General features: G+C 49.1%; 1 protein-coding gene across 4 annotated transcripts in view; it reads left to right on the forward strand.

Annotated features, from left to right (window-relative positions):
- TMCO4 (transmembrane and coiled-coil domains 4) overlaps positions 1–20,727 on the forward strand; it is a 95,572-nt gene that overhangs the window by 21,177 nt on the left and 53,668 nt on the right. For all 4 annotated transcript variants that reach the window (XM_022552117.2, XM_022552115.2, XM_022552116.2 and 1 more), the window contains 3 exons: positions 5,730–5,904; positions 6,611–6,638; positions 15,394–15,526. In XM_022552117.2, the coding sequence (XP_022407825.2) occupies positions 5,730–5,904; positions 6,611–6,638; positions 15,394–15,526 (336 nt within the window). The remainder of the gene's footprint in view (positions 1–5,729; positions 5,905–6,610; positions 6,639–15,393; positions 15,527–20,727) is intronic.

The following is a 20,727-nucleotide window of genomic DNA, read 5'->3' on the forward strand; positions in this document are numbered from 1 at the left end:
TGGGCTGCAAGTAACAGTACACTGTACTAAAAGAGATTTAAATAATAAAAGTTACAATGACCATCATCAAAAAATCTAGAAACAATAAATGCTGGAGAGGGTGTGGAGAAAAAGGAACCCTCCTGCACTGTTGGTGGGAATGTAAATTGATACAGCCACTATGGAGAACAGCATGGAGGTTCCTTAAAAAACTGAAAATAGAACTACCATACGACCCAGCAATCCCACTACTGGGCATATACCCTGAGAAAACCATAACTCAAAAAGATACATGTAGGGACTTCCCTGGTGGTGCAGTGGTTAAGAATCCGCCTGCCAATGCAGGGCACAACGGGTTCGAGCCCTGGTCCAGGAAGATCCCACATGCTGCGGAGCAACTAAGGCCGTGCGCCACAACTACTGAGCCTGCGCTCTAGAGCCTGCAAGCCACAACTACTGAAACCGGCACGCCTAGGGCCTGTGCTCCACAACAAAGACAAGCCACCACGATGAGAAGCCCGCGCACCACAACGAAGAGTAGACCCCGCTCACCGCAGCTAGAGAAAGCGTGTGCGCAGCAATGCAGACCCAACACAGCCATAAATAAATAAATAAATAAATTTATTTTTTAGAAAAGATAATGTACCACAATATTCATTGCAGCACTATTTACAATACCCAGGACATGGAAGCAACCTAAATGTCCATCAACAGATGAATGGATAAAGAAGATGTGGCACATATATACAATGGAATATTACTCAGCCATAAAAAGGAATGAAATTGAATTATTTGTAGTGAGGTGGATGGACCTAGAATCTGTCACACAGAGTAAAGTAAGTCAGAAAGAGAAAAACAAATACCATACGCTAACGCACATATATGGAATTTTAAAAAGTGGTACTGATGAACCTAGTGGCAGGGCAGGAATAAAGAGGCAGACATAGAGAACAGACTAGAGGGCACAGGGTGGGAAGGAGAAGCTGGGATGAAGTGAGAGAGTAGCACTGACATATACACACTACCAAATGTATAATGGATGGCTAGTGGGAAGCAGCTGCATAGCACAAGGAGATCAACTCGATGCTTTGTGATGACCTAGAGGGATGGGACAGGGAGGGTGGGAGGGAGGTTCAAGAGGGAAGGGATATGGGGATATATGTATACATGTAGCTGATTCACTTTGTTGTACGGCAGAAATGAATACAACATTGTAAAGCATTTATATTCCAATAAAGATGTGAAACAAATTTTAAAATTTAAAAATAAATAATAAGAGATTTGTTTTTCTCACTTAACAAGACATCAAAAGGAAGAGAGTTCCAGCATTGATACAGCACCTCAAAAAGCCTTTGGGTTGGCTTTTCTGCAGTTCTTAGCCTCCCCCTCCTGATCATAAAATGGCTGCTGCAGTGCCATACATCACAGAACAAGACCCAAGGCAAAGGAAGGAAGGCCCAAGGAAGAGGAGGACAGGGATTCTCTTCAAGTCTCTCATCAGGGAGGAACTCTTTCCCGGGATACCCTGAGAAGGCTTCCCCTTTTGTGTCATTGGCTAGGTCTAGTCAAATGCCCTCGCCTCACCTGCAAGGGAGGCAGGGAAAAAAATAAAGGCACTTGACATACTCTGTCTCCGTCATGGGAGGGGGCTTCTACTGGTCAGGAAGAAGGGGCTGGGGAATCACTGCTGCTGAGAAACGGCCATCCATCAGAGAGGGTGGTCCTGAGGAAGGAACGTGTTGATGGCCCCTGCAGAGCCTGGCACAGAGCTACTGCCAAACAAACGTTGGATGTTCTCATTATTAATAATGAAACCACGTTCTCTATCTAGAGGTTAGAATATATCTCGTTGGATGTTCTGTTCCCAAGCAAGCCAGGGTCCCATCTCCTGCAAGGGTCCAGCTCTCTCCCTGCTCTAGCCCATACCTGTGCCATGCATGGGAAGCTCTGTCTTTCCAGAAGCTTCTCAGATCTGATAAATCCCTACCTGATAAGCTGGTAGATAGGTGGGGGAAGAGTTCTGCATACTTTGTTCACATAAACAAATATTTATGAACCTGAACTGTGTGCCAGGCCCGTGCTGGGCACCGCCTGGGAGGGCACATGGAGAAGTTGTTCTGTGTCCCCCACAAAATCCAAGTATGGTGTTAAGCACAATGTGGCTGAGCCGGAAGCATCTGCCTTGGGGGCAATTTCCTTCCTGAAAGTTACAATGCTCTATGCCACCTCTTTCCGCTTGGTTGATCTCAGTCTTCTTAAGGCCCCAAACACATTTTAAAACCAGCCTCAATCTGGGTTGTAAATCCCAGATATGCTGTTGGTTTCAGTAATCTTTAGAAAACTTTCTGTGTTTATGTCCACATGGGGCATAAAAGCAAGCCTTTTAAATATTTATCTCTCTTCCATGCTGTAAGCGTCACAGACGCTGTTCCTTACAATGAACTCTGTTTATTAAACTTGGAGATATTAATGGTGTAGAGCAGGGGTCAGTAAGCTTTGTCCGTGAAGGTCTCGATACTTTAGGCTTGCAAACCCTGTGGCCTCTGTTGCAGTCACCCAGCTTTGCTGTTGCATGTAGGCTAAAAGCAGCCGGGAGACAGCATGTAAAGGAATGGGCGTGCTGTGTTCCAATAAAACTTAGTTTCAAAAAAAAAAAGGGGGCTGCAGCCCCCTGGTGTAGTTTTCCAGCCCCTAGTGAATAGGAGGAGCTTTGGACTAGGAGTCGGGAACCTGGATTCCAGATGAGGCTTTGCCCTTTCCCAGCCAGGGGACCCTTGATATGGCGTTTAACCTCCATAGCCCAGGGGCTCCGTCTCAAGACATGGCAAGGATGAGAGGGGAGATGGATGCACCAGCCTAGCCGGTGCCCAGCACTCGGTGGGTGCCAAGGAATGTGATTGCTGGAGAGGGACGATCTCTGCAGTGGTGAAGCATGGCCTCTGGAGTCAGAGAGAACCCTGGACCCTGGAGCTGTCACTTAACCTCTCTGGGGAATACCCTGGCAGTCCAGTGATTAGGACTCCGTGATTTCACTGCTGAGTGACCTAAGATCCCACAAGCCATGTGGCATTGCCAAAAACCACAAAACAAACTAACAAAAAAACACCTTTCTGGTTCCGGGTGTCTTTATCTCTAGAATGGGGGTAAAAATAGTACCTCCCTCCCTCATGGGGCTGTAATGAGAAGTAAATGAGTCCGTGTGTATGAAGCACTAAGTACAGGGACTGACAGACAGTTGCTCTGTGATCACCATTGATTATCATCATTGCTATTGATTTTTAGTTGGTTCAGCTAGATCAGCAGTCACGTTAGAAGCATTTACCAAGGCCCTGCCATTCTACAATGCTATTTCTTATTTCATAGATTGCTGTCCTGGCACTTTACATATATATTTATTAATTCATTTGTTCATTTAAAGAAACACCAGTATAGGGCTTTATATGTGCCAGGTTTTGCTCTAAGCACATGACAAATGTTAACTTAGCTTTCAACAACACTATGCAATAGGTTTCATCGTTATCGCCACCGTTTTACAGACAAAGAAACAGAGGCACAGAGAGGCTAAGTAACTTGCCCAAGATCACACAGATTGTGGCACAGCTGGGATTTGAGCTGGAGTTCGTGCTCCTCACTCCTCCACTCTTGTTCTGAGATGCTTCTCTACATCCAGGACTTCCTTCATGGACACAGGGCCAGGCCGTGCCGCTGCCCTCGGCACTACGTATATGTTTACCCCAAAGTAATGCTCAATTCACTTAGTCATCCCTCCCTGCATATACACTCACACATCATCCCAGGGTAATCCCAGTAATTGTAGCGGGGTAAGTTACAGTAATTGTTACAGCAGTAGCTAACATTTATTGAGGGTTATCAGGCACTATTATGTCATTTAATCTTTCCAGCCAATCCATGAGACAGGCCCTATTATCATCCTCATTTTACAGCAGAGGAGAGTAAAACTAAGAGAGGTGAAGTAGGGCATGAAGCCAGTCACCGAGGGAGCCAGGACTCCCCCGAGGGGTCAGACATTAGAGCCCGGCTCAACCCTCTTCTCCACTGCCTCTCTTGGTCACCTTGTAAATAAAATAGTGATGCTAACTAACATTAGTTGAGTATCTACTGCATGCCAAGCCCTGCTCGGGCTGCTTTACATGTATCATCTCATTTAATCCTCAAACAATTTTATGAAGTTGGTTTCTTAGACCCATTTGCAGATAAGGAAACTGAGGCACAGAGAGGTCGAGTTACTAGCTCAGATGTCCTTCAGGAGTGAAGGACTTTCCTGGGACTTCCCTGGCGCTCCAGTGGTTAAGACTCCACGCTTCTACGGCAGGGGGCGCAGGTTTGATCCCTGGTCAGGGAACTAAGATCCCTCATGCCCCGTGGCATGGTCAAAAAAAAAAAGGAGTGAAGGACGTTCCCCCAGCTACTGAGAGGGCTTTCCAGCACAGCCTGGGTCTGCCTCAGCTGAAGAGAGCCACTTCACCCAAGGTTCTGCTGCCTTCCTGGGTCAGCCTTTGTCCGATGACTGTCTGAAATAAGGGTATAAAGGCCCAGCCCTGTTGCCCCACTGGGGGCAGTTCTCAAGGGTCACCCCATCTTCAGATCTCCCCACAGGGTCAGCTGAGGCTTCTGTTGAGACTGGACCTCCCTGCCCAGTCCTGTATCCTCCCTGCCCATTCACAGACGTTGACCCCAACAGAATCCCCAGTAATCATTTCAGAGCTGCTTCCCGGGGACCTGGACCAAAACAGTGGTAGGGCCAGGATTTGAACCTGAGTCCTGCACTGCTCCTGTCACAGGCCCAGCCTGCAGAGATCTCTCTACTTGGGTTTTGGCAGCAGCAGCTCTAAAGAATGGGTTGGGTGGGCTGCCTGGGATCCACAGGAACCGGAGCTGGGCAGTGCAAGCAGGGAGCTTCCTGAGGTCGCCCTCTCTACCAGGGAGCTCTGCTTGTCTCTGGGAAGCCTTTTCTCTGCACTGGTCTAATCCCCTCTGATCTGATTCCCTTTTCCGCATCCCAGTGGTGGCTTGGAATCAAAGCCTTATATGGACTCTTCTGGGGTCCCCAAGATGCCATGTGTTTCCTGTAGCTCCTGGGGTCCCTTCTCTCCTGGAGCACCCCATCCATCCCCCACCCAGGGACCCCCTCAAATGACTGCTGCAGACAGAGCCCCCATGGTGGCGGTGGGCACGGCTGGAGGACAGACTTCTCTGCACTTTATCCACTTCTACAGCAGCCATTGTGTCTCCAGAAAGCATGTCCGTGGCCATTTCCAACAGCAGCCAATCTCCATGTGTGGGAACCTTTTCTGGTCACTGCCTCTCACCTCACAGGTGGATTTGGGGCTCCCTCTCGACTCATCGGGGCTTGATTCCTGCCCCTGTCCTAGCATATCCCATGGCCCTGGATCAGTTAGTTCCGCTCAAGTCTCCATCCCGCTGCGAGCGTCTCATCCAAGGCCCATCTTGCTCATTTTTGATTCCACAGCCCCAGGGCAGGCCGGCCTCAGGGCGTATGGTCAGTAACTGCTCGTTAGCCCCGTTCGTGTGGTTTATCAGCCCTGTGGTCAAAGTTTTGGTGGAGGAAGAAGCCCAAGTCCACACACCTGAAATCAGGTTTTGGCTCTTCCGTATTCCCTGGGCCACAGTCGCCGTGGTTTTTTGTAAGTGCCAGGTCTTCACATCCCTGCACACACCTCATATCGTGAGATGCACGGTCCAGGATCTCAGCTGCGTCTGTCTTTCAGATCCTTCTGCACGGACTTTGTGGCTGGCCTGGTGAAGTGGCTGGACTTGTCTGAAGCTGTCTTGACAACCATGACTGCTTTTGCCAGCGGCCTGGGAGGCGAAGGAGCAGACACGTTTGCTCAGATTTTATTGAAGGACCCCATCTTGAAGGACGACCCACTGGTGATCACTCAGGTACACCCACCGCCCAGGTGGTGGCTGCCAGGGAAAGTAGAACAGATAATTTCCACTCAAAGTCAGCCTGAATATCGCTTCTAGTGGCGTGGGGGGAATTGAAAGATTAAATATTGCATCATAATTTCATGTGATGATGACGATCATAGCTAATGTTGAATTATCATTATTGAATATTTACTATCGATTTATTACTTAAACAGTACTTATTATATGCTAATACCTTACTAATATGAACTCATTTAATTCTCAAAGCAATTTTATTAGATAGTAGGATGATAAATGGAGGCACAGAGACGTTAGGTAACTTGTTCAAGGTCACACAGCTGATTTGAACCTTGGCAGTCTTACTCCAGAGCCCGTGCTCCTGACTGCTAAGCTGTGGTGCCTCCTTTTGGAAGTAGCAGCTTTGCTGTGTGCCCTTGGGCATGTCACTCACCTGCTCTGTATGCATTTGAAGCAGGCAGAAGCTTGACACAGGCTATCGATGGGTACAGCCCTTCCCCTCCTTCATCTGACTCCCTGAAATTCTCACGCATTTATTCAGTTATCTGCTTACTTGTTTGTCTGGCTCGCCCCTCGAATGTACGCCAGAGGTATTTTGTCTGCCTTGTTCTCCCACTTTTTAAGGGTCAATAAACATTTGTCAAGTGAGCAGGCTGGTTACAAATCAACCTATTGCTAATTCCTGTTACTCTTCCCTCAGGACCTTCTGAGCTTCTCACTCAAGGATGGTGAGTTGATTTCATAAGTTGTGGGGCACGTATCTGCACCTCAGCCAGTGAAGCCAGTGGTAGGTGTTGCCCCTGCGGTCCCGTCCCCAGTGACCTTTTTGGTGCAAGAAAGGAAAGGGGGCTTCCCTGGTGGCGCAGTGGTTGAGAGTCCGCCTGCCGATGCAGGGGACACGGGTTCGTGCCCCGGTCCAGGAAGATCCCACATGCCGTGGAGCGGCTGGGCCCCTGAGCCGTGGCCGCTGAGCCTGCGCGTCCGGAGCCTGTGCTCCGCAACGGGAGAGGCCACAACAGTGAGAGGCCCGCATACCGCAATAAAAAAAAAAGAAAGGAAAGGGAAGCCAGTAGAGCTGGGCCACGAGCCCAGCGAGCCACGTTCATCCTAGCCTGCTTCCTGCCCCCACCTGCCAATCACAAGCCCTCCTGAGCTCCCAGGAGCACCCAGGACACTTTACTTACCCCCTTTGCTGTGGGTGACCTTGGCCTGGCTCTCACAGAATAATTGGAGTGGGTTTGAAACAGTCTGTCTAATGTCATCACCTGGTACTTCATTCCCTCCCGGGGGTATTCTCATAGGCAGCCTCTAAACCGGCATTGCCTTTGAGATGTCTCTTGAGAATAACCACCACTTATGAAGCACCCTGTTAACGCTGGTCATGGTACCCGACCCTTGTCAGGCATTGTTTCACATCATCCTCATAGACATCCTTTCATGTAGACATTCCCACTTTCCAGACGAGCAAACTGAGGCCCAGAGAGGTGAAGTAACTGGCCTAAGCTGGTAATGGCAGAGCTGGACATTCTAAAACAAGTGCTATTAACAAAAACCTTAGCAGATTTTACCCACAGGGGTTGAGGACTGTGGCAGCATCCCCACGGGAATATAGTAGTACCTCGTATCTAAAGAATACCAGTCTCTGACAACATCTGGGGGGTGCCTTTGGTTTATCTCAAAGCCCCACCAGATGCCGGCATCTACAAACAGGAGGAGCTTCACTGGCACGCCGGGACCCCAATGGGAGTGGGTGCTAGGGCTCAAAATTTCCCCAGAGGTCAGAGGTAGGTGGTCCCTCAAACCATCTAGACGACCCTCTCATCAGACACAGGCAGACCTCGGAGATATTGCGGGTTCCGTTCCAGACCACCGCAGTAAAGCCAGTCACGTGAATATTTTTGGTTTCTCAGTGCATATAAAAGTTATATTTACACTATACTGTAGTCTATTAAGTGTACAGTAACGCTGTGTCTAAAACAACAATGGATATACCTTAATTTAAAAATGCTGTTGGAAAAATGGCACTGATGGACCTGCTGGATGCAGGGTTGCCACAGACAAGGCAAAGAGCAGTAAAACGAGCTCCGCCTGTAGGTGAGAAAAGGAGGCCCGGAGTGGGAGCGGCTACAGTTGTCATGTCCAACTCTGTCCTTATTAATGAAGAACCAGGGACCAAGAACTGGGTGCATCTGGGGATCAGGCTGCCTGGTGTTAAGATTCAAGCTCTACTTTGGCAAGGTCCTGAATGTCTCTGTGTCTCGGTTTTCTCAGGTGTTAAATGGGAACAAACAGTACTTTTTACCTTATAGGGCAGTGGTGAGGATTAAATGAAATAACCCAGGTAAAGTGCTCAGAACAGAGCTGGCGTGCAGGAAGCAGGCCATGAGTGCCACTGGGGCACGGTGGTGGTGGTGGTGAAATGGGAAAGCCCTGGGAACCAGAAAACCTGGACTGTCATCCTGTCTCTCAGACTCCCATTGTGTGACCTTGATCAAGTCACTTAACTTCTCTGAACTTCAACTTCAAATACAAATGAGAGGCAAGAGCCAGATGCTACTTCAGAGCAAAACAAAACTGTCTTTGATCCCAAGAACACAGTCAAGGATCTTGTAAGGAGAAGGTCAGTGTCACAGTTGGGCCGGTTGTTCAGGGCCTTTCCCATAAGCTCCATGAGAGTAGGGCCCTTGTCTGGCTTGTTCACCATCATATCCCAGTGTCTGCAACACTGATGGACACGTGGCGGGCATTTAGTACTTGTTGGGTGAATGGATGGATGGATGAAGGGATGGAGGGACGGATGGATAAATGGATAGAAGGTTGGATGGATAGAAATAAGGATGGATGTCCTTTCCTTAGAGCACAAGCTCAGATACTAGCAAGATGGTTTGTCTGAACTTGAGGGCTAAAACATCTTTTTTCTACAGAGACTGATGGAGTAGGACACACAGCACAGAAGGCTCTCTGTGCTACTGCCTCTCTCTCTGGGTGTGACACAGGGTGATTAATCATGGAATCAGCCCAAGACATCAACACAAAAAGCCGCACGTCTCTGAACTTCCTGGAAGGTTGACCCATACTGACAATATTGGGATGTTAGTCACAAAACAATGCCATCTTGGCAGCTGGGTGGAATTTTTTATGCATGCTAATCATTTTCTTCTCACCCAGTAACAACCCATGAAGCTTCTTGCCCACACAACTGGAAAAAATAAGCCTTTTATATGTTGAAGGTTAAACTAAATCTGAGCCAACTCTAGACTGGGTTTCACAACTGTGGCACTATTGACATTTGGGACTGGATAATTCTTTGTTGTGGGACCACCCCGTGCCATGTAGGAGATTTAGCTAAATCCCTGGCCTCTACTCACTAGATGCCAGTAGCACTTCCTGAGTTGTGATAACCAGAAATGTCTCCATGCTTTGCCAGATATCCTCGGGGGGCAAAAACATCCCTGGTTGAGAACCATGGGTTCAGGACCCCAAATTTGGCCGTCTCAGGTGGGGCTGGTTTATTTGTAGTTGGTAATCTTTATAAGTTACATAGTTGCTCTCCTAGGTCCTGTACACAGATGGTGAATTATTGCATCGTATATAATCCTCAAATCAACTGCTAGAGTAGATACTGTTATCCCCACTGGTAGGAAATTAGGCTCAGGAGGTTAAGTAACCCGAGGTGGCATTTCCAAGTAAGTTTCAAATTCCATTTAAGGCAGTGAGTCTCATGGTGAACGTGCGCAGGACACTTAAGCTGAAGCATGGCTCTTGCCCTCTGTACTCTGAATCCTAAGATAACATTGACTCCAGGCCATGGAACCCGACGACATGCAGCCACATGAGATATAACAACCTTCACCGCAAACTTGGCTCTACTTTCTGACCTGGTCTTTATTACTGAGTTGCAAACCCTACCTCCCCAATGAATCAGAAAGGTTTGAGAGGTTGGTCGTTGATCGTGGTGGAACGCGTTGTCAGCTGGTGGCTAGGTTCTTCATCAGGTCCTCAAGGTTCGTAAAGCTTGCTATCAGTATTGAAGCTGGCTGTTCATCCATTCAGCAAATGAGAACGGAGCCCGCACTGTGTGTGCCAGGCCGTCTGCTAGGTGCTGGGAGTAGTTCTAACCAGGGCCGATGCTCATTGAGTGCCTACTGTGTGCAGGCCCTGAGAAAAATTCTTTACAATTTGTTTAAACCCCTCAACAGCCCTGGGAGGTAGATGCTATTCCTGTCCCCCATTTTACAAAAGAGGCAGCTGCGGCCCAGAAAGTGAAATCACCTGCCTGAGGTCACACAGCAAGGATTTGAACCCAGGCAGTGTGGTTCCAGAGTCCATGCTTAACTGCTTTTCTGCTTCCTACATGGAGATAAAATGATAAAATCCTCATCCTTACAGCTGACTTTAAGGGGATTTGATGAGGCCAGAATGAAGCGTGGGCACCCCATGTGGTAGAGGCCGGAGGAGGCCAATCTTGCCAGCAGCTGAGAGGGTGGAGCCGGAGGGAGGCCTCAGATGGGCCCCCTTTGCTCCCATGACCACCGGCCTTGAAGTAAGCTTGTTGCCACGCTGACCACCCTTAACTGTCCCCCCAAAATGAGCCGTGAAGAGAAAAGGCAGGAGTCATACCTGAAACCATCGGAGTTCGAGTCCTGCCCTGAGACAGGGTGCATCTTAGAAGTCCTGTCCCTTGGGACTTCCCTGGTGGAGCAGTGGTTAAGAATCCAACTGCCATTGCAGGGGACACGGATTTGATCCCTGGTCCAAGAAGATCCCACAGGCCGCAGAGCGACTAAGCCCGTGCACTACAACTACTGAGCCTGTGCTCTAGAGCCCGCGAGCCACAACTACTGAGCCCACGTGCCACAACTACTGAAGCCCGCACGCCTAGAGCCCATGCTCCGAAACAAGAGAAGCCACCACAATGAGAAGTATGCACATTGTGACAAAGAGTAGCCCCTGCTCACCACAACTACAGAAAGCCCACGCGCAGCAACGAAGACCCAATGCAGCCAAAAATTAATTAATTAAATTTAAAAAGAAAAAAAAAAGTCCCGTGCCTCCAGCCACACTCTGCCCACCAAAGTGAAGACCCTGGGAAGACTTGTAAGTCAGACCAGTGCCCATGGGGGAGATGGGGGGAGGACCGTGGGACTAGAGTAAGGTGTGGTTTCCTTTATATGAAAAAAAAAATTCATTGAGGGTGAAATTGGATATAAATATTCTAAATGTTACATAAAATGTACAATTAGAAAAGTTGGGGGAATTCCCTTGTTGTTCAGTGGTTAGGACTCGGTGCTTTCACTGCCAGGTCCTGGGTTCAGTCCCTGGTCGGGAAACTAAGATCCCACAAGGCACGCAGCACGGCCAAAAAAAAAAGTCGGTCCATCGAGGGATGGCAGTGCAGTAGGCTGGTTAATCAGTTGAATGAATACGGCCTGAGAGTGTCCTCAGACCGCAGGGAAAGGCGAGACGAAGGTTCCCCGTGCTGACACAGCAGCAGCAGCTCACAGCCTCACCCCAGCAGCCCTGGCTTCTTAGCATCTAAGGATAGAGGAAATTTGACAATTTACCATAAAAAGAGTACTATTAACCACCCTTTCTTGATCACTTACTGCATCCCAGGTGCTGGCCAGTCTCATCACATGCATCTTCTCTGTATCTCAACAAACGCCAGATTAAAAGGGTATTCTTGCCCCCATTGTACAGATGAGGAAACTGAGGCTCAGAGAGGTCAAGAAGCTTGCCAGAAGCCATTCAGCTAGTAGGTAGTCAGATGAAAATTCAAACCCCAGTCTGTGTCCCAACAAAGGCTGAAGTTTCTGCCTCTGAATTCCTTTTTCCTTTGGTCTGGAGGGCAGTCCCCAAAGGGAAGGGATTGGCCGTGATCTCTTCCCAAAGGTCTGGGATTCTGCTGCTCTCCGAGGAGAGGCAAGCTCAACCCCAGGCAGGTCATTCTGGCTCCCGAACTCAGATCCATAGTGAGAACAGAGGCTGGTTCAGTGCCTGGCAATGGAGGTTGTACTGCTCCCTGAGGAGGTGCATTTGGAAATGCAGGGCAGGTGGTGGTTGTTGTCACAGCGCCTGGGGTGCACCTGGCGTTTAGTGTCAAGCTCCAAGGACGCTGTTCATCCTTTAATGCACAGCACAGTGTTGGATGGTGAAGTGCAAAGTGCATCAACTTCTCTATTGAGATGCTGGTGAGAAAAGGAGCCCAGAAGTGTTTGTTCTGCCCCCGGGTCTGTCCAAACACACTGGGTGACTTTGGACATGTCCCTTGCTCTTCCTAGGCCAGAAGGACCAGTTGGGCTCCAAGGGTGGAGTCTGGGTGGGTGCTGGGGCTGCCCAGCAGTTGGAGGCTGGCATACTCCTGCCCCCTGGGGGCAGAGCCAAGATCCCTGAGCCCGCCCCCCACCAAGATTTTCCAAAGAACAGGCTGCCGGGTGATGGGTCCTGTGTGTGCACCTTTGGCCCATGGCCTAGGGCTATGCCTGGGATTGTGGGTGCACCCCACATATCCCATGCACCCAGAAGGTAGGATTCACAGCTGACCACATGGGATTGACCTGGAATCACAAAACTTCACTTGAGTAGATTTGCCTTATTCTAGTCTTTTTTTTTTTTTTTGGCTGCACCGCTCAGCTTGTGGGATTTTAGTTCCCCGACCAGTGATCGAACCTGGGCCCTCCACAATGAGAGCTCGGAGTCCTAACCACTGGACCTCCGGGGAATTCCCTCAATTAGATTTGCCTTTAAAAGGCAGCCACAGTGAAATGAACAGAAACTTTGGCATCCTGGGTTTTAAGCCAAATTCCACGGCTCTCTCAGCTGTGTGATTTAGAACAGCGGTCCCCAACCTTTTTGGCACCAGGGACTGGATTCGTGGAAGACAGTTTTTCCGCAGACTCGGGTGGGGGAGATGGTTCAGGTGGTGATGCTAACGACAGGGAGCGATGGGAGCGGCCAATGAAGCTTCGCGCCTCGCCCACAGCTCACCTCCTGCTGTGTGGCCCGGTTCCTAACAGGCCACGGACCGGTACCGGTCTGTGGACTGGGGGCTGGGGACCCCTGATTTAGGAAGTTTCTTAGCCTTTCTGCACCCTTTCTTCCCTCTTGTGCAAAATGAGGCATCATAATACCAGCTTCCCAGGACCACTGGGAAGATTAGCAATCAGGAATGCAAGCTTCTTGAGTGGTGCCCAGCATTTGTTAGGAGCACCGTGGATGCAGATTTCCTTCCCTGCAGAGGTAGCGGGAGGAGGAGTCATCTTGATTACACCACTTCCTCCAGGCATGAATGCGCCCAGACCTTCTCAGATCAGGAGCTTGCTAGTTAGAACAAGTGCAAAGGCCCTGGGGCAGGAATGAGCTTGGCTTCTTGGTGGGACAAATACTGGTGGAAACAGGGACCAGTAGAAAGTGAGGTGGTAGAGAGTGGCAGGAAGGGGTTAGAAAATGTACAGTCTTGCAGACCATGGGAAGAAATGTGGATTTTATTCTAAGTGCATTGGGGAGTTTTAAGTTGGGGAAGAGAACCCCGATCAGATTTATGACTTCAGCCTTCAAGCTGCTGCGTGGCAAATAGAGTGTGGGGCAGGAGGAACCAGGGCAATGGCTGGTCCTTGAAGAGCGATGGCAGTCACAGTGGCCGCGCAGCAGAGATGGGGAGCCGTGGTCAGACTCAGGATACATTTTGGAGGTGCAGCTGTCACCATTAGCTGGTAGATTGGATGTCTGAGGAGGGGCAACGAGAAAAATCAAGAACGATGCCCAGGCTTTTGGCCTGAACCCCAAGTTGGGCTTTTTATTGAGACAGGATGGATTGGCCCTTGAGGAGTGAGTTGGCTACCTGGCAAGTTGTCCTGGGTAGCCCAGGACTCCTGCCCCTCCTCCACCACTCACCACCTGCCTTAAATAGAACCTCAGCTCCAAGTCCAGCAGCCTGGCTGTCAAGGTCCTTGAAATGACCCTTACACGAGGCTGACATTCCAGAGTCCCGTGCCCGAGAATACCTTGGGAGGTTTTAATCACCTGTGCACCTGGCAGTCTGTATTCCAGAAACTGAATCACGGCAGCCTTGACCAATGGAGTATGAATTAGTGGCTGATAATAACTGCCATCAGTTAATCACCACGGCCAAGGCTTGTTAATTGCCACAGGTCGATTATGGCCTACGTGCAATAGTCTGTGAGCCTAGGAGGGAGCTCCTTTATTTGTGGAACATTAGCTGATCAATAACCCCAAGACATGGCCTGTGGTGTCTGTTTCCCGACACACAGGTCCTCATCCAGGGAGGCGGCCGAGGGCAGCTGGGCAAGTGCTGCTAGACCACGGCTCGCTCTAAGGACCCTCGTTAGAGGAAGGAACTGGCTTATCTTGCAGAAGCTGAGGTTATCGTAGCTACTACGACCTTAGTATAAAATTACCATGCAGCATTGCAGACACCCAGCAGAGGAGGCCGGTTCTGCATCATTCATTAAGGACCCGTCATGGACCCAGAGTCCTCTCCTCAAAACTTTGTGAGGGCTTCCCTGGTGGCGCAGTGGTTGAGAGTCCGCCTGCCGATGCAGGGGATGCGGGTTCGTGCCCCGGTCCAGGAAAATCCCACATGCTGCGGAGCGGCTGGGTTCGTGAGCCATGGCCACTGAGCCTGCGCATCCAGAGCCTGTGCTCCGCAACAGGAGAGGCCACAGCAGTGAGAGGCCCGCATACCGCCAAAAAAAAAAACTTTGTGAGATGACTGTTACTATTTCCACTTCCACCTGAGCGAGGATGAGCTTTGCCCAAGGTTAGACACAAATAGTATCCGTACCCAGGTCTGTCAGGTCATTAATTGAACATTTATTCTTTGTGCCGAGCACTCTCCTAAGGACTGGAGATAAAGCAGTGTAGAGTTTATACTTATAAAGTTTATACTTCACGGGGAGAGACAAACGAGAGTAAATGGATATGATGTCAGAGCAGGGCAAGCTCTGTGTGGAACAAAATGCAGAGTAAAGGGGTAAAGTAATGGGGGCCGGGGGTCAGGAAGGCCTCTGTGAGCGGGAGGCGTCTGAACAGAGACTTGAATGAGGGGGAGGAGCCTCCCAAGAAGATCTGGGGAATGAGCCTTCCCGGTGGTGGAAACAAAACAAGTGCAAAGGCTCCGCAGCAGGAACATTCTAGAAGGTGAGGTCGTGGAGTTGGCCAGGGGCCTTGTATGTCATGATGGAGTTGGATTTCCTTCTGATCGTGATATCACGTCCTTAACAGCTTTGGGATGTGAAAATTTGATCTTTGCTGATTTGGTGAAACACGCCACCTTTCTTCCGATCCGTGTGGGTAATGGTTGCACACGGTTCCGCCCCAGAAGCTGTTTCCTTGCTCAGCTGACTGGTTCTCGGGGCTGTGCACTTCGGACGTATCTGGGGTTTGGGTTTCATCCGTTGCGCTGCTGTTAACATCTCTGTGCTTGGAAGCTGAACTGACCCCGTGCTCTTTCTCTCTTTCCAGGGCGCTACGATGCTCGGGCCCGAGTCCTCATTTGCCACATGACCTCCCTCCTCCAAGTGCCCTTGGAGGAGCTGGACCTCCTCGAAGAGACGTTCCTCGAGAGCCTGAAGGAAACCAAAGAGGAGGAATCTGAGTAAGTGTGCCCTGCGACCCTGGCCACCCTGTCAGGAATCAAGGACTTCCACTCTTCAGATAACAGCATCCTGTGTGTCCCCTCCCCCCATTAAGAGATGGTGCACTGAGGTGGGAAGAGCACTGGACAGAGAGTCACAGTGCAGCCCTGACTCGCTGTGTGGCCTTATCAAGTCACTTCCCGTCTCTGGGCCTCCATCCTCATTTGTAGGAAGGGGGTATTGAATGGATGAATGCTAAGGGCCATGAGTTTGTGACTTTAACATTCTGTGGCCCCAACACCCCACTCCCCCTCAGTTCTTGTGACACCTTGTCTGTGGGCCAGAGTGGCCTGGGTTCAAATCCCACCTCTGACACCTTTTTGACCTTGGGCAGGTGCCCCCCCACCCCCTGTTCTCTAAGCCATAATATTCTTATCTGTAAAATAGGAATAAGAATAGCATCCTCCTAGGGTCATTGTGGAAAACAAATGCAATTGTATTATCAAGTGCTTGGCCCAGGGCTGGCATGTAGCAAGGGCTCAGTAAGTATGAGTCCTTCCCTTCCCCCACATTCCCGCATACCTGCCAGCTGTCAAGAGGCTTTGCTATCTGTGTATGGTCAGGTGTGTGTCAAGGGAAATTTTCCTGGTAACTTGGCCAGAGCTCAGCTCTTTGCAGAACACCTTACACAGGATCTAATCCCAGGGTAATAAATCGATCCCAGTCACAGCCTAACTGCGGGCTCCTTGCACCAGGCACATCTCCCAGCCTTGGGTTTTGTTCAGCCATGAAGGCTTTCTTTGAGCAGCCAGGCTGTGCCAGTTCAGCCCAGCTGGGAATTTAGCTTTGAAGCCAAGTTCAGAACTGGAGCCGCCCTCCCGCCAGGGTTTGTAGGGCAAAGGGAGGGGGTTGATTCCTTCAGAAAGAAGGAAACTTGGTCTATTGAAATAACCTGAAAATAGACTTGTTTTGACTCCCAGAGCTGTGTCAATAAAGAAACAGCTGGATCCAGGCCAACACCTGGATCCCTCAAGTATGTCTTGAAATGAAGGAAACTCTTAAGTATTGTCTGGAAATCTATTGTCAGAAAGAAACACATTACCCAGAGGGTCTGTTCTGATAATACCAGTAATGCCAGATCAGGGAATGTGTAAAACAGAGCCCAGCTCTGCCACTTACCAGCCGTGTGATCCTGGGCAAGTTATTTAACTTCTCTGGGCCGCAGTTTCCCCAGCTACAAATGGGGATAATAATAGCACCCTCTTCATAGGGTTCTTGTGGGGCTCAAATGAGTTTGTACACATAAAGCGCTTCGAGCAGGACTTGCACAGAGTTACTAGTTGTTAAATACCAACATTTGCTATAGTACTGTTATCATTGCTGTTATTACTGCGTGGGCCATTTCCTCAGAATAATACTCCACAAGTGTCATTTTTTAACTCAATTTTAGGGACTTTGGCAACCTCTCAGATTCTATCTATGGTCTCTGGAGGGGTCTGAGACGCAGGGAAAGCATGGGGACTGGTCAGCCAAGGGACCTGGTTCTCTGTTTGATTCTGCTGCTAAGTCCCTGTGTGGCCCTGGGCACGTTGCTTTCCCTGTCCGGACACCAGCACCAGTTTTTTCACCTGTACAAGTAGAGTATCGAGTTGTATGTAGGTTTCTTTTAACTCTAAGGTTTTGTGTTTCTGCAAGGTGAGCTTCTCACTCAGCACCCCAAGGCGATCCTTTGCAACTGGAGTTCAGGGTGTGATGTACCACCTTTCTGTTCTTGGGTCCCCATCTGAGCCCTGAGGCCATCCAAGCTTCCCCTACTTGTTTGGTGACTTCACTTCTCTGTGCCTCAGTTTCTTCATCTCTAGCACAGGGACAGTGGTAGTATCTCCATCATAGGGCTGTCAAGAGGGTTAAATTAATTAATACATATCAAAGGCTTGGAAGAGCACCTGACACATAGTAAACGTTAGCAAATGCGGTGCTGGACGTTGATACTGATCCCATCATAATAACATGGTCAACATCTAACCTTTATTGAGCGCTCTCTAGATGCAGGTACAAGATACCATCTCATTGGGTTCTCATTACAATCCCCTGAGGCTTTTGCCGAGGAAGAAACAGAATGTCAGAAGGGTGACGTAATTCACCCGAGGCCACCCAGCTGGTCAGTGGCACCATCTGATTCAACCTCCTTATCCAGTCTGAACATTGCTTACTGCGTCCCTCAAGGCATGGTTGAGAATCCGAGGTTTCATTCTTAATTCTGAGGAAGGCGGTGAAGATAATTCTTTTATGGGGCTTTCTGAGCTTTTACTAGAAATGTGTCTCTAGACTCCCCAGAGATAAGCACTCCCTCTCTATCTACTGGAGAAGGTGATTTAAAAAAAAGAAAAGGGTGGTGGTGAGGGCAGTAAAGGTAAGGAACACCCTCTCATGGGAGATAAGGTGGCAGTGAGGGAAATTTCTTTGTGGACCCATGAGATAAGCAGTGCAGGTGTCTCTGCTCTTCTCAAGGTATCTGTGACCTCTGCCTGGGATTTGGCCCAAATCTGCATTTTGGCTTCAGCCTCTGTCTTTGGGAAGCTGACATGGAATGTCAGCTCAAGGTCACTTCTGACATCCCAGGTCATGAGTGTGGCCAGAGGCTATGTGATGACATAGATTGCCATGGTGCCTAGTCAGCAGGCAAAGTCAGTAATAGGAACAGGGCTTCACTTGGATTTAGTGTCGTGCTCTGAATTCTCACTTCCCAGTATAGGAAGCATCATAGATGTAACTCAGAGCCAGCCTCTCCTCTTGTGCTTTAGAGGTTGAAATTCAATCAGACAACTGAAGTTATTGCAGGAGTGAAATGCTGTGATAATTAATGATTAACGGGAAAGCTGTTCGTTTTGTGTACAAAACAGTTACTAAGAGCGTTCTAGTACTTAAATAAGGAAATCGATTGGCAGTTCAGGTGTACATTAAGAGAGAGTGCCTTAGCTAAATAACTTTTAGGGAAAATATTATATTCTTTTTTTTTTTGTAAACATTCAAATAATAATACAAAGCAGGGACTTCCTGGTGGCGCAGTGGTTAAGAATCCACCTGCCAATGCAGGGGACACGGGTTTGCAGCCCTGGTCCAGGAAGATCCCACATGCTGCAGATCAACTAAGCCCGTGCGCCACAACTACTGAGCCTGTGCTCTAGAGCCCGCGAGCCACAACTACTGAGCCCACGTGCCACAGCTACTGAAGCCCGTGCGCCTAGAGCCCGTGCTCCACGACAAGAGAAGCCACCGCAATGAGAAGCCCGCGCACCGCAACAAAGAGTAGCCCCCGCTCACCACAACTAGAGAAAGCCCGCGTGCAGCAACAAAGACCCAACACAGCCCCCCCAAAATTTTTTTTAATAATAATAATAATACAAAGCAGAATACTAGAGATTAGAGTATATCATCAATCCAATCTTTATAAAATTGATCTGATATACTAGCATTTATACATTTAAATAAAACAGCTTCAAGAACGATATTTACTCTTTAGTTATTTTATTCCCTTTAGGCTATGAGTTTCCCCCTCCATAAACTCAGCTAAAAGTGATGACTGTCTAGTATCCCAGATGTGCAGGTGTCACTGCAGGAACAATCTAGAAGCAGACTGTGCTAAGAAATGTCAAGGGCACCCACTCAAGAATTTGACTATGTTCTTAATAATAAATCTGTACTAATCATGAAAATGTTGTAACATCCTAGATTTGTTCTACTATCCCAGAAATTTCATTCTTGATGGTGATTGGCTAAATAAATATTTTATTTAGCCAAAATGTATGTGCCCCCTGGTTTTCATAGAAATGGACAGTGAGTAGGAGAAAAGATCACTGCAGCAAGATGTTCACGTCCAATTCTTGCTGTGGAATGAGTAGGTTCTTTTCAAAAAACGTCTTCTGAGCCCCATCCAGGTGCCAATCCCAGGGCCAGCTGCTGAGGGTGGAACACAGGAAAGGCTTTATCTGTGTCCCAAGGTTCAGCCCTGTGATTCTCAAACTTGAGATAATTGGAGAGCTTGTTACAGGTGGTTTCCTCACCCAGGAAGTAGTGCTTTTAACAGCTACCCCCTGGGGATTCTGATGCAGTTGATCCAAAGCCCACCCTTTGAAAACTCAATGGTCTAGAATTCCAGGCTAATACCGTACAGAGGGTTAGGGAGGCCTGGAGTCGGAGCACGTAGGCAACCGTGAGGCTCAGGCAGGCGAGGAGGTGACTCTGGAACGATGAGTAATGTTTAGCCAGGCAAAGGAAGGTGAGAAGGTCCTTGGCAGCCGAGGGCCAGCAGGAACACAGGACTGAGGCGTGGGCAGTGTGCCTGCAGGCAGTTCAGTGTTTCTGGAGGGTAGAGTGTAAGTTAGGAATTGATGAACGATGAGGCTGTGCATAAGGCAGGGACCGGGTCACGGGGGGGCCTGAGTGTCCTGCTGGAGAGGTGACTCTATCCTCAAGGCAGAGGGAGGACCAGGATGGAGGGGGGGCAGACAGTTGTGACTGTACTTTCCTGCTTGACACTGGTCACGCGGTGGTGCTTGCATCATCCTCCCATTTCCAGTCCCTAAGTGAGAAAATTGAGGCTCAGAAAAATGAGGGGAGCCAGCGAGATCACGGCGGAGCTGGGCGCAAAGACCTCACCCCGAATTTGCAGACTATTTCCGAGGCAGTGTTTGTCGAACGATTTGCTGCTGGTTCACGGAGCCAGCTGCTCGTAGCCCCTGTGCGTTCCTCTTGTACGCCCTCAGCAGCTGGAATTTCTCCTCAGGCCTTGAACTCTGCTGAAAGCAACTAATTTCCAGCCTTCCTGTTTGCCCCGATTGGTACTAGCAATTAAGGGCCAAAGTATATCTCCAGCCTGTGGAGGAAATTGTCATAACCATGGAAGGAATGATGATAGCAGTAAACATACTGAACGACTACAGTATGCCAGTCACCATAGGTTTAGCCCTCCTAGTACCCCTGGAAATTCAGCGCTATTATCATTCCCACTTCACGGATGAGGAAACTCAGGACAAGTCATTTGTACATAGTCCCAAGGTTAGTAACTGGCCCTGTCCAGCAGGATAGCCTAGGTTTTGCTGCGGTAACAAATGACCTCCACGTCTCGATGGCTTACAGCAACAAAAGTGCATTTCTTGCAAGTTGGCTGTGGCTTTAGTCCACACTTTCTTGGTTCTGGGTCCCAGTTGACAGGGTGACC

Source organism: Delphinapterus leucas, chromosome 1, assembly GCF_059928025.1.
Source record: "Delphinapterus leucas isolate spDelLeu-1000000601 "Yukka" chromosome 1, BTC_Dleu_Yukka2, whole genome shotgun sequence".
NCBI lineage: Eukaryota > Metazoa > Chordata > Mammalia > Artiodactyla > Monodontidae > Delphinapterus > Delphinapterus leucas.